The following is a 13203-nucleotide window of genomic DNA, read 5'->3' on the forward strand; positions in this document are numbered from 1 at the left end:
TTTGACCTGGTGTACTATTTATCTTGGGTAAATTTGACAATTTTAAAGTTTAAATAATGACCATCTCTACGGCTTAATGTGGCTGTTCTGTCTCAGGAGTAAAATAAATACATTCTGACTGCAAAAAGACAGGGAGGGACATCACATTTAATATTTACAAAGCTGTTAGAGACATATCGCCGTGGTTCCAGGTCCGTCACACACCGGTCACAAGAACATGTCCTCGAAGTATTCGTCAAACTCTTCCTCCCTACGGGACATAAAGAACCACAATATAAGCACTGGTTTTTCTTTTAACTGAAAGAAAGCCACTATGGAAACCAGTAGCAAAGTGGACACAGGAAGACCGTGTTCTGTGAAGGTGACCTTCCTCACCTGGATTTCTCCTCCACGCTGGGGGCGGGGCCCTTCCAGTGGTCCGCTTCCGAGGGTCCCTCCGCATCCTTGCCCGACTCATCGTGACCTGAGGGAGGGGGTCAGAGGGTGGTCACTAATCCCCTATCACACCCACACAAGGCCCACAGTGCTAAAGCTCTTTCCATCCTGCTAATACTCTGCAGCTCTGCGTAATCTAGGCACGGCGTGGAAATCCCTTACACTGCTCTGAACTCTCGAGTGTGATTATTACAGGGAAGGGTGGAGTGCTGATGTCCTGTCTCCTTACATATAAGCCGAGGACAAAAGAACGCAATGGCGTATGACGCGGCATTGGACGGCCAACAAAAGACTCCAAAGAGGCTGGAGAAGTGCATGTGTTTAAAATCGAAATGAAACATCACAAATCTCAATAATATACCATGATCCATGAAGAGACACCACTAACTATGGGTCATACTAAAGTTTAATGCATTTATTTAATGGATCAATTAAAGCAGTTGATTTCAAACTTGTGTTCAAGCCCACAAATGTTTGTGGCAAACACTTACTCTTGAACCATTAAAAATGTTTTATGTTTACTTGTGGTTTATTTTTAAAGGTAAGAACAAATATTACTTTGATTAAAAGGCCAAATAATTGTAATTTTCTCTCTCTCCATTTTCCCCATCAGCAGCCATTTTTGTTCGCTGCACACTACCTTTTCAAACCGTTAGCTAAAGCTAGCCAATGCTCATGGTGAACATTAAAGGGGCAGTTCACCCAAATATTAAGTCGTTATGTATGACTGCTTCTAAAAAAGTTGTCAAATCTAAAAAATGATAGACCATACTCTGTGTGAGTGGAAACATACTTTATTATATTTTTGGGTGAACTGCCCCTTTAAGGTTTTCCATGAGTAATGATAAATGTCACTGGTCAACATTTTAAGTGAACATCTTTTGAATGCCTAATGCGGGGTGGCCTGTAGGGTAGTGGTTAAGGTAAATGACTGGGACACGCAAGGTCGGTGGTTCTAATCCCGGTGTTGCCACAATAAGATCCGCACAGCCGTTGGGCCCTTGAGCAAGTCCCTTAACCCTGTACGTCGCTCTGGATAAGAGCGTCTGCCAAATGCCAACACACCTAAAATAAATGTAATGTAATGTAATGCTAGTCACACATAGATGCCAAAGGTTTCCCGACAAACTGTCTGAGAACACACAGAGAGGTTTTACATGTCACTGCAGAGGAGTTTCCATAGAGTCCATGCATACCTCTGTCAGACTCCCCGGAGTCATCTGAACCTCTGGGAGAGGAGTGTTCTGTCGGCGAGAAAGGACAGGGATCAGGTCAATTTCCCCTCAGGGAATATATGTGAACTGTGTTGTATAATATGGTATAACAGGCGTCACATATACACACAAATGCATTGAACAAATCACAATACTTTTTGCAGCCTCTAATCCGTGGTATTTAGGAATAAGGACAAACATCTATTTCTACTCTATTGTAAACTTCTCCTCTTATATTGTACATGCCAAAATCCCTAAACGTCTCTCTCATCCTAAGTGATGAAAAATGAAAATATTTATCACATTAGCAGACCTCGCCTTTTCCAGCGAGGTGTTGACGGAGTTTTTGAAAAGAGAACCCTTCTGGAAAGGTCTATAAAGCCTCACGAATGCAGTCACGAACACCATGGTGCTGTGCAGGCACGTACAGGTATGCTATTCACGGAATGTCCTACCCTTGCAAAGCAGAAGCCAGCGATTCCATGGAAAGATAGTTTCCAGTTTCGGCCAAACTCCTTGCGTTAGCTCTTTTTAAGAAATGCCAGGAACCAGAGAAGCGCTGAAGTTTGACTGGCCTGTGGTTCTGCAGCGCATGGTAGCCCAGGCTATGGAGGCATAATAAAGGCCACGCTGAACGGCCCTGTACCTTTCCTCCTGCGTTTGTGCTTCTTGTGACCGCTCTCCTTTTCTCCCGCTGACTGCGGCTCGTCCTCGTTCTCATCTGACCGACGCCGCTTCTTGGCTTTAACTTCCTTCTTCCTGCAAGATGGCGCCAATGTTATTGGAAATGGAGCACAGTGGTGAGGCTGCCTCATTCAGGATATTCAAAAGAAAGAAAACAAGGAAATTAAAAAGAATGCCTTACTTGTGGTGATAGTTGAGTTTGTAGGAGCACTCGGGGCAAAGTCCTAGAAGGCAAGACGAGTTGGTCATGAAGGTGTGCAGAAAAAGCCAAGACAGGCAGTAACAGTGGACAAAGGAGCAAGGTCAAAACAGTACAACTGTGGCTAAATGAGGATGAGGTCTAATTTTGACATTTATAAAAGAAAAATGACAATAAAATACCATGCAACTGCAGTTTCTCATAGAGAAACATGCAAATACGGCAAGTCACTGTCAAACATTGTTGGATATGTTAGCGCTATAAGAAATGCAATTATACAAAGTTGAATCACTAAAATTGCTTAAATCAGTGTCAACGTGCTTAAACATGCTCATAACAGATATATAAATTCACAGAGAAGCCCGCACTAATGTGGTCTGTGCCACTCCCAGTGGGCTAGCGGAGGCAGCAGGCTAGGAGGTGGGCGGGCAGGGACTTACTCAGCTTCACCAGGGCGTTCCTCTCCTCCCCCTGCTCCACATAGGCGAAGTTCACCTCCCAGCTCTTCAGACCTTCCAGCTTCTCGCAGCGTTTCTGCCCGCAGGAGAACTGGCCTGTAGGGCAGACTCAGTTAGCGTAGCGAGGGGCACACCCATGCACAACACCTGCTTTACAGAGGGTCACTCCCAGGATGCTGTCGCCCTGATTCTTAACTGCTTGTACTCATGACGACAGACTGCACGCCTTCACTCCAATGGCCCGTAAACTGCTGAATAGTGAAGTTTCTGACAACGCCATGAATTGTGCTCATGAGAAGCCGAAGCCATTACGGAGGGGCCGCTACGGCGGTGATTAAGCAGTGCTTGTGGGGACAGTAATGAGAAAAGAGATGGACTCTTCATGGGAGCGTTTATGAGCCAGTAACCAATAGTCATCAGTCTCAATCCTAATGCACCTATCAGGGCCAAATGAAGAGTACAAGCCAGGGGGACAGGCACTGCAAAGCAGCACGCTGGGTATTTCTGCCGCTGAACATCTGACTGGATAAAAGACTCACAGAAACAGACACACAACAACTGTTTTTTGTGTACACACACACAAAAAACACACTCTCTGTCAGACACACGCATGCATAAACACACAGACAGACACGCACATGCACACGCACAAACAAGGTCATTTCCATTGGCATAGGATGACAGCATACACACAGACATACACACACCACACATGGCCACCACACGCAGACACACACACACAAGGTCATTGCCATTGGCATGGGATGAGAGCATACAAACACGCGCAAACACCGCACACACGTGCGCACACACCGTACACACAGACACCACACCCCCGCAGACACACACGCACACACACCGCACATGCAGACACAAGGTCATTGCCATTGGCATGGGATGACAGGCTTCTACAGGCTCATGAGGTAGACCCTCAGCAGTGACAGGTCACTCCCAGCATCTGGCCCCTGGCCTATCAGAACCCCCAAGGGCTGCTGCAGGGTAACTCCAGCAGGTTTAATGGCAGATGGCCTGATCTCCCCTGTCAGGGCCTTCCCTTCCCATCAGGCCATGGGGTAGGACTACTCCTGGCTCTGCATCACTGGGGAACTGAACCAAACTCTCCACCTGGTAGGTGCGCCAAATTTCATTATCCATTCTTACTTCCCATTTCATCATTTTCCTCAATATTCCTTTATTTCTAACCAATGAATAGGAAGCATATACATGCCATTTAAACAGACATGTACACCAGACCAAGTTCTGACCAACAGAACAAATTTGTTTGTGGAGAAAGTGAGAAAGTGAGAACGTGGTCACGGATCAGAATCAAGCGGCAGGCTGGGATATGGCGGTCCTCCCCGGTGACATACTCCCCCCCCACGACACCTCGAAAGCGCCCGGTCCCAGCCGTTACTGCAGCCTGATCTCACCAAACCGTATTTACCCAACTGACAAACTGTATTACCAGCGGATTCAAGTCTAACATCTCACTGGAATTTCATGGCTTTGTTCCTCACGGGAGGCCATTAAAACATATTTTTAGTAAGGAAGAATAATAACAACGGAGCGATGTCAAACCAGTAAAACTGTGGGAACCAGAAGTGTGGAACCTAAATGTTTAAAAGTATATGAAGTCGAATTTGTACTTTTAAACCAGAAAATAAGAACAAGATTAAATACCACTGAGCTGATGCAAGTTGAACACTCAGAAGTGCTACTGTCAAACATAGTTGGACATGTGGCAGCACCTGGCAAACATGCACCGTTTCAAGTCCAGGGGGTCAAACGCATCTGAAACTTTTCACATTGCTAGGTCATTGCAAGGTCACCCTGAACAGTTTGCTGAGATAGTAGCCTACAGTTCATAGTTCACCACATGAAAAAGAGTGCAGAATCCAATGACATTTGCCCTACCTCCTTTCATAGACCTCAACTAGAGGAAACCTGCCCAGAATGAACTGATGCAATGATTGGAAAGGCATCAAATGTTTACTAGACGTGGTGTTCTGCACGGGCGTTCCTACCAAATGCGCTCAGAGGCTTTCAACAACATTGGTGCTACTGTTTGAGGAAAGATAATTAGCATAATATCATGAAATCTGAAACAACCAGCACAACCTCTACCTCTGCCTGCTGTGCAGAGCTTTGCCATGGCCTATGTTTCATCTGGTTTGCTGGAGGTTAGCTGGATCTCCAAACTCAAACATGTCGATGCAAGCCGCCTGTAAAAATATGCAGTCGAAATTACTGTGGCCTTTGGGGTGAACAGGTCCACTCTGTTAATGCCTGCTGGGGCCAGGCTCACTGCCCCACGTGTGGGACACCACTCACTGGAAGCAAGTCCAGCCTCCTTTCGACCGGCAGATAGCACTCCTAGGTGAACCGGTTCAACTGAGCAGCACTTTGATTATGGGCAACCTGTAACTGTTGGGCCCTTGAGCAAGGTCCCTAACCCTGCATTGCTCCATGGGGGATTGTCCCCTGCTTAGTCTAATTGACTGCATGTCGCTTTGGATAAAAGCATTGGCTAAATGTTGGGGCGACATGGCTCAGGCAGTAAGAGCCGTCGTCTGGCAGTTGGAGGGTTGCCGGTTTGATTCCCGGCCTGGGCTGTGTCGAAGTGTCCCTGAGCAAGACACCTAACCCCCAAATGCTCCTGACGAGCTGGTTGGCGCCTTGCATGGCAGCCAATTGCCGTCGGTGTGTGAGTGTGTGTATGAATGGGTGAATGAGAAGCATCAATTGTACAGCGCTATATAAATGCCAACCATTTACCATTTACCATTTAAATAACTTAGTATCTAAAATAAAGAACAGAGCCGTGGTTAGACTGAGACTGGACTCTTCTCTTTCTGTCCATAACGCCTAAGGGACGATGGACAATACAAACAGACCGCAGCTGCCCTTGAAAACCAGGTCTCTGGTCCAGGACCAGGATTAAACCACCGGAAGTGAAACGTATATCCAGGCCACCAATTACAAATCAGAGTGTGTGGGCGTGTGGGTGGAGGTTGCCACTGTGGCGACAGAAATCGGTGATGCCAGAGGAGTTGAGGGTTCAGGTTTGGGCTTTGGCCCAAAGCCCGGAGGGTTTCAGCAAACAGCGGCAGAAGGAGATCAGGACGGAGAGGGAGCTAAGCCAGGCACTGAGGCTCAGGAGATGCCAGATTGGCAGCTTAGACAGGGGGAGGTGGGAGTAGCACCTCCAGCCCAACCTCACCTGGACTCTAAGAGCATTAGGAGGTCTGGTTCACCACAGGACAGGGTCACTGTCCTCTCCAAAAGCCCCCTCACTCAATGTTCATCGTCTGCTAACATGGGCCAAAGACCCCAGAATATAGCCTGAAAATCAGGCATTTCTTCTTATGCACTGCCACACTAATGTTTGTCACAACAGAAAGCATCTGTAGCATGCTTTTTTTGGTATTGAAGAAAAAAAGAGGTCATGACCTACAACCCAGACATAACATCAATCAATAAAAATAATCAACAAAATCAATTGATTTCACAAAGGTCTGAAGATAACGCTCTGTCAAACATGCTAAAATATCTGGAATTTTTAATCTGTTGTCTCAGTTGAATGGTCATACAGCACATTTTTCACATGTGTCTCTGTGCCTTCCTAACAGAGTCTCTCCCCCTTTCACATCAATACACTGGCTGACTTATGATGGCTTAATCTAGGATGGAACATTAGCATGCTCAACTTTAACAAGAATAAATAAAAAGAAAATATTTTTTACACAGGCAAGAACCGAGAACACCTTGATTGAATCAGTGTACTTCTTTTCAAGCATTTCCTGTTTAAGACCATTTTTATTGCATCTAATTAAAAGTAGATATTTTCAAACATGTGATTACAAAATGTAGGTGTTCTTGCTCCATTACTAACGAAGATAATAGTTCTACTATCTTATATAGTGTACATATTTTACAAAGCTAGCAGCAAGCTGGACAGGATCAAAAAATTTGGCCAAATTCCATAGGAGAAGGATTTGTTAAATTATGAAAAGGCTCTGGGTTCATTATGACAATGAAAGTGATTACTCAAATGAAGTTAGTGACTTAGAGATGGATTATTTAACCTCAGTGCTAGCCTAAAATCAACATAGTCAAAAATCTATATTGCCATCTAGTGGCAAGAACAAAAACAAATGAATTCAAACTGCAACACTTGCTTGATTGAAGTCACCAAGATAAATGTGATTAATCTTGAAATCAGCAAGCCGTGAAGAATACTTTAACATTCAAGTCACTAAATAATATTTGTATAATGATTTCAGAAAATGTATTTTAAAAAAATGTGCATTGAGAACCATAAAAAGTAAAATAAAATAAAATAATGGAATTACAAATCTGGCTGAATTCAATCCCATTTAAGGAACTACAACATAAGGGTTAACCTTCCATTGGGCCCTTAGTTGCATCCATAAAACAAGAGAAAGATTTACTAGCTATCAAGCTATGGCAAAGGTTGGAAGCTTAACTGACCAACCACAAACTGTTAGAGAAGAGTAAGGTCTGCTCTGAAGGTGTCCTGTAGAACAGAATGTACACACTGACGTTGATATTCAATGTTATTATCTCATACTTAAGTAATGCAGTGAGATGCAAGAAAATTACCAAATTTTACCTTTTCCGGAAACAACTTCATTTTCAACTCGCCATCTGAACCCAAACTGTGGAGAAACGGTGATTATTTTAGCAAGGATGATATTCTTTACAAGAAATACACACAGGAAAAATCTGACTAAGACAAGAACATTGCAGAACAACAGAACAACACTTAAAAACTTTATTGAAGATTGCTGCATGGCCACAAATATTCAGTCTAGTGTTAGCCTCTTCACCATGCTTCACAAAGCTTTCAGCTTTAAAATGAGAACGGTCGTAATAACCTCAGGGGTAAAAATGCCTTTGTTATCAAATGGGGTTGAACAGAACAGTGCCTACCTTATTCCTCTTGTATCTGCTTAGGTCAGCTATGCAGTATTCCTTAAAGAGCTTATCATAGTACTTTTTCGCAAGTTCTTTCTCCCTGAAGAGGAAAATTAAAATAGAAATCTTCACACAAAGTACTTTTCACGCTAGCAAGCACACAGATTTCCATGCGGTATAAACAAACGGAAACAATCTGTGCTCAACACTCGCATATTGGCTTGGAGCTATGAAACATTATTTAAAGGCGGTATTGTAATACACAAAGACACATTCCTCTTTGGTTTCACCGGGGGATGCTAATTAAATGAACAGGCCTTCAAATTAGTTTAGATAGACTATCAAAGGCAATAACATCATGAACGGCTCGACTGCTAATGCAGACTCTGTTTATGTCAATCAATGTCGAGTTGTTTGCAAACCCTTGAAAAGCACTTTTAATGGTCCTGACTATAAACCTGCAATAGGGAAGCACTAGTGCCCGTGTTCTGCAATGTCAGCAGTTCTAAGAGAGATACAAAGAGAAGACAGGAATCAGAGTGAATGATTGACTTGAATCTTACCAGCCCCCCACCCAACACACACATTTTAGAGTACATACAGTCATACTGAAGAAACCCAGGACCGAGCTGCAATTTACCATGTCATATCCTCCTCGTCCTCATCTCGCCAAAGGAACCGGTGGTTTTCTTTCACAACGTCAAAGTCGGTCTTATCCTTGGTGCTAAAATCAAGTCATGAAATACAGGCTGTTTATGGATGCTGGCATTTATGATACAGTATATCTCTGAAACTAGAGGTAAACTTCGTTGTTGATAAAAAAAAAAATGTTAAACTTCATGTTGGTTCTGAAATGGAAACACTGAAACTTTCACAAGGCAGGTGTCATTCACAGTCTTTTGATTTTAAAAAGGATAATTTATTTATGGATTCTGGCACACTAACAAAGATATACTTCATACAACCTGTCAGAACATGTACAGACTTAGATATACTGGAAGTAGGTAATACATTAGCTATGAAGTCAGTGTTGTTTATGAAAAGTTACTTCACTTCGATAAGTTTTGACTTATCTTTCATGATACCAACTTCAGAGATAAAATACAGTATCTTGAGAAGCAAACTGAATTCAGTATCGAAGTACATCAAGTTTAATAGAAATGAACTCACGCTGAACGTCTGAAATCCTCCTTTTTCCCACCGTAATACATTATGTAGTCACTGACAAACTTCTTATGTCTGTCAAACTGAAGATGATAAATCAAGGACAGCTAGCACAACACCATTGTATGCAATTCAGCATGCTGATACAAAAATTGGTGAGAGTCACGCATAGTAGTAAATTAAGACTGTCTCCTGAATGCTACATAAAGGCCTAATCTGGAGCCAGGGATCAGGCAACCCAGGTCCAGGATGGCAGGAGCCTACAAAATGGCCGGTCCCAACAAAACTCCTTATTGCATTAGTGGACCAATTACTGGGCAAAACTAATTTAGGGAACCACATACTCAGGTGCTCAGCATTGTACAATGTAAAAAGATTTAGAAAACTGAAGGAATGTGGGGCAGCATGAAGGGGCATGCCATCCCATGTCTTGACGGTCTGGATTGTTTCAGGTCAGTGCACGTCAATGCAGCACACATGCCCAACCTTTATAGCACATGCATTGGCTGATAAGAGTCGATCACTTGCACAAGCCAAAACAAGCAGGAGAGGGGTTTGTAGGCCATGAACAACCTACAACTTCTAAACTGCTGCTGATGACTTGTCCCTGTACCAGATGTAATGGGTAGGCAACATATAAAGTCACATTCAGAGCTTGCTGCTTTTTCTGGGTCCTACATGTCAATGCACATTCATTTTTAATGAAAACATTACTTTCATTGCCTGTGCCGGTGAAGTGAAGTCAGTAATGTAGCCCACATACTGCCCGAGTTGCATGTTAGGAACGGTAGCATAAATTATTACAGGGATGCAGGTTACCAACCCTACAGAGGGCTGGCTACCGCAGTCATGGTTTTATTTCTTTTGCACTTAAGTCAGAATTAGACTGAGAAGACAACTTATCTGCTGGGTCTTACATAAGTCAGCTTCCAGCTTCCACACACACACACACACACACACACACAGCCAAATAAACCATCCACATGAGAAACGTCTGACATTTGAAAGATTGGGCACGATATTTCAAATCTTTCTTTCATTGGAAGGATACAGCATTCATTGAAATCAAGTGATGGCGTCTGTTTCTGGCTTCTTCCCTATTAATAAAAAAAGACATGTTATAATTTTATCCACTGCCACTGCCTTTTGCCATTTTGACAGAGGAAACACCGACCTGTCCCACTCCTGCGCAGCAACATTCTTGTGGGCCACCTGAGAATGCCTTCCTTTCTGGAAGGGCTTTTGCAGCAGATCATCTTTCCTGTAATTCAACAGAACAAAACACTAAGAATTTACCAAGAACAAAGATTTACATATGAGTACTGCTGCCCTATTAATCCTTTGAGTAAGATCACAAATGTGTGATTATAATGTGCTTCACTGAACATTCTGCTGATGTAAGTCACCACTGGTAATTGAATGCAATGTTCTGGAACACATTTACATTGACATTTTTGTCATTTAGCAGACGCTTTCAAATCCAAAGCGATTTACAAGTGCATAGGTTCTTCCACAAGTTATAGCATCACATCCATTGCTAGTAAAATACACATGAAGTGTTGTTCTAAACATATAGTCATCATAAGTGCAATTTTTTTTTTTTTGCATTCCAAAAATCCTACTCTTGAAAGGGTTAATTGTCCAACGTAGCATGAGGCAACGTAGCATGAGGGTGGAATATTGTGCCAAGAGTTAAAATGTGGCATTACATTATCCTGTACAGTGGACAGCAATGGTGTGCCAGGGTGGAGGAAATGGAGAAACTTGGAGACTTCAGCAAGACATTTAATCGGAATGCCTTCAGTAAATCTAACTATATACATGCATAATGTACAATGATATAAGCTGTACAGGTCCTCTTGGACGTGGGAATCTACTATGCACTCATGCATTGCAGTGATAATTTGATGATGCAAAACAGTGTAATGTGCTGAAGGAAAATTGGTAAAGTGATGACCAGCCTTCCCACCACAGAAAACACATTCCGATGTGTCACACAGAACGGCAAAGCCTGGAATCGTATTGAGATTCCCCTAATAGGCTAAATAAGAACACATTTCGTCTAGGGCTTCCAGTTACTCCCTAGATCTGACTCTACAGGACTGTTTGAACACCCTGGGGAGCTCAGAGCAGATCTAATCACAGTCAGTGAAATCTGCTGCCATAGCTCCCTACAGGGAACCTTTAATAACATCATACAGTGCACCTTTTTTTTTTTTTTACCTTGTGATGGCAGAAATGATAACACTACCATTTTAAAACAAAAACAAAGATGAACGCCTGCTTAAATGACTCAATCCAGGTTAATGTGAGATGGTTCAGCATGCCCTGTGGTTTGATACCTCTTCCCTTTATGGTGAGACTCTCCTCCGGGGCTCTCATCATCGCTGAAGTCGGAGTCGTACCCTCCACCCCCGTGCACCTGGAAGACATTTATCTGTGTTAGATCGTTCATCTCGGGGGGGGACGGGGGACGCTAAGGTATACACTTCAGGAACACAGTGCACAGACGTTTATGTGCCAGAGAAACACTCAGGGATATTCACTGTGATCACTGCCACTGGAGGGAAACTGTGCTGTGTAAGCCCCTGATGTAACCAATATAATGGAGTGCTTAGTCATCTGCAAACAGGTGAATTGGAGAGTGCTCAGCTTTTTCATTAGCAGGCTACTGGAAATGCAATATACCTGCCATGTTACAGTCAAGCGAGCATTTTATATATCTTAAGGTCAACACGACTAAGATTGACCAAGGCTGACGAACATCTATACAGCCGACCAAGGCTGATGAACATCTATAAAGCCACTCTCAATTTTCAGTTATAGATCATATTACATAATAGCAGCAACAACAATAATAATCCTCATAAGTTTTGGAACCTTTCCAAATGAAGGCACAAGAAGCAAACTGCTCAAAGGACACAGAGACAAGCTGATTAAATTGGGCTTTTATTTTTCACGTCAGTCTGGCGTCAACAACTACACTAATTACAACTATGATTCTAGTATTTAAGATTTGTTTTACAACAAAGACGTAGTGGTGTACTCATACGGACGCAAACGCGCATCACGAAATTCAACCGATAAGTTGCATTGACGTTTATTTCCATCTTACGACCGATTTCAAAATGTAATTCATGGAGGTTGCAAACATTCCATCCGTGTCCTAGTGTGCACTTGTGACGCGTAGCCTTAAAAGACACAACGTACACTATATAATTGAAACAAACTCTTGATAACAACCCAAAGAGAAAATATATTCAGCACTGCCGTTTAGAACCGGGGCCACATGCCTAAAATGTTTGATTATATATATTAGTTAGTTGATATAATTATTTGCAAGCTAGCTAATATATATATATTTGCTCGCTACCCATCGACTTTACCTACATAGTCCACAAGCTGGCTAGTTAGATAGCTAGCTATCGTGGTAGCTGGCTAGCTATAGGCTTCAAAAATGTGGAAATAGACACATCCAACGAGGTTGTGAGCGACCATACAAATGCAACAACACGCGGTATAACCCACAATGCTTTTAGTAATATTTTTAACGCGAAAAACGACCTGCCATTATCTAACTACCTTCACTAGATTCAGTCCATCGTCGTCCATAGCTCTGCTCGTTGTTTTCGTATTAGCTGGACAGCAGCGCGTTTTGATGTCGTCAAATGCGACAAAAGGGTGTAACTGCAAGCGTGCAAGCGCACCGAGCACAGAGGCATTTGTGTATGTATGACTTCTGTCATGGTAAATAATCAATAGTGAATAAAAACGAGTCAATGAATCCATGACGACCTGTAAATATAGTTAATACCCGCAGAACCTGATTTGCTATTTTTCGTTGAATTACACGAGTCAAATAGGCTACAGTGGCAAAGCAATTCGTTTTTTTGCATATGTTGGCTATGCATTGCATAAAACTAATCTCTTCAAAATAATCTTAATAAGGCCTGGGATCTTTTCATATCCCACTTTTAAATTGCCTGAATGATAATTTATTTCCCATAATTCTCCAATAGCCAAGTGCGGCCCAGACAAAAGCTGACATCCCCAAACATCGCAGTGTAGTTATGCATATTCCATCTTCCCCATCGTACCTTGTACTTACTCA

General features: G+C 42.8%; 1 protein-coding gene across 1 annotated transcript; it reads right to left on the reverse strand.

The window, feature by feature from the left end:
• fra10ac1 (FRA10A associated CGG repeat 1) lies at positions 1–12792 on the reverse strand. Its single transcript, XM_061227299.1, has 14 exons — positions 12675–12792; positions 11435–11514; positions 10267–10353; positions 10144–10189; positions 9099–9175; positions 8569–8652; positions 7944–8028; positions 7624–7669; positions 2973–3086; positions 2515–2557; positions 2296–2408; positions 1632–1679; positions 376–463; positions 1–250 (listed from the first exon to the last, which is right to left on the reverse strand). Exons 1-14 carry the CDS (start codon positions 12702–12704, stop codon positions 208–210), a joined length of 984 nt encoding a protein of 327 aa, XP_061083283.1. The 5' UTR covers positions 12705–12792; the 3' UTR covers positions 1–207.
• Positions 12793–13203: the final 411 nt, after the last annotated feature.

Source organism: Conger conger, chromosome 2, assembly GCF_963514075.1.
Source record: "Conger conger chromosome 2, fConCon1.1, whole genome shotgun sequence".
In the NCBI taxonomy this organism is placed as follows: domain Eukaryota; kingdom Metazoa; phylum Chordata; class Actinopteri; order Anguilliformes; family Congridae; genus Conger; species Conger conger.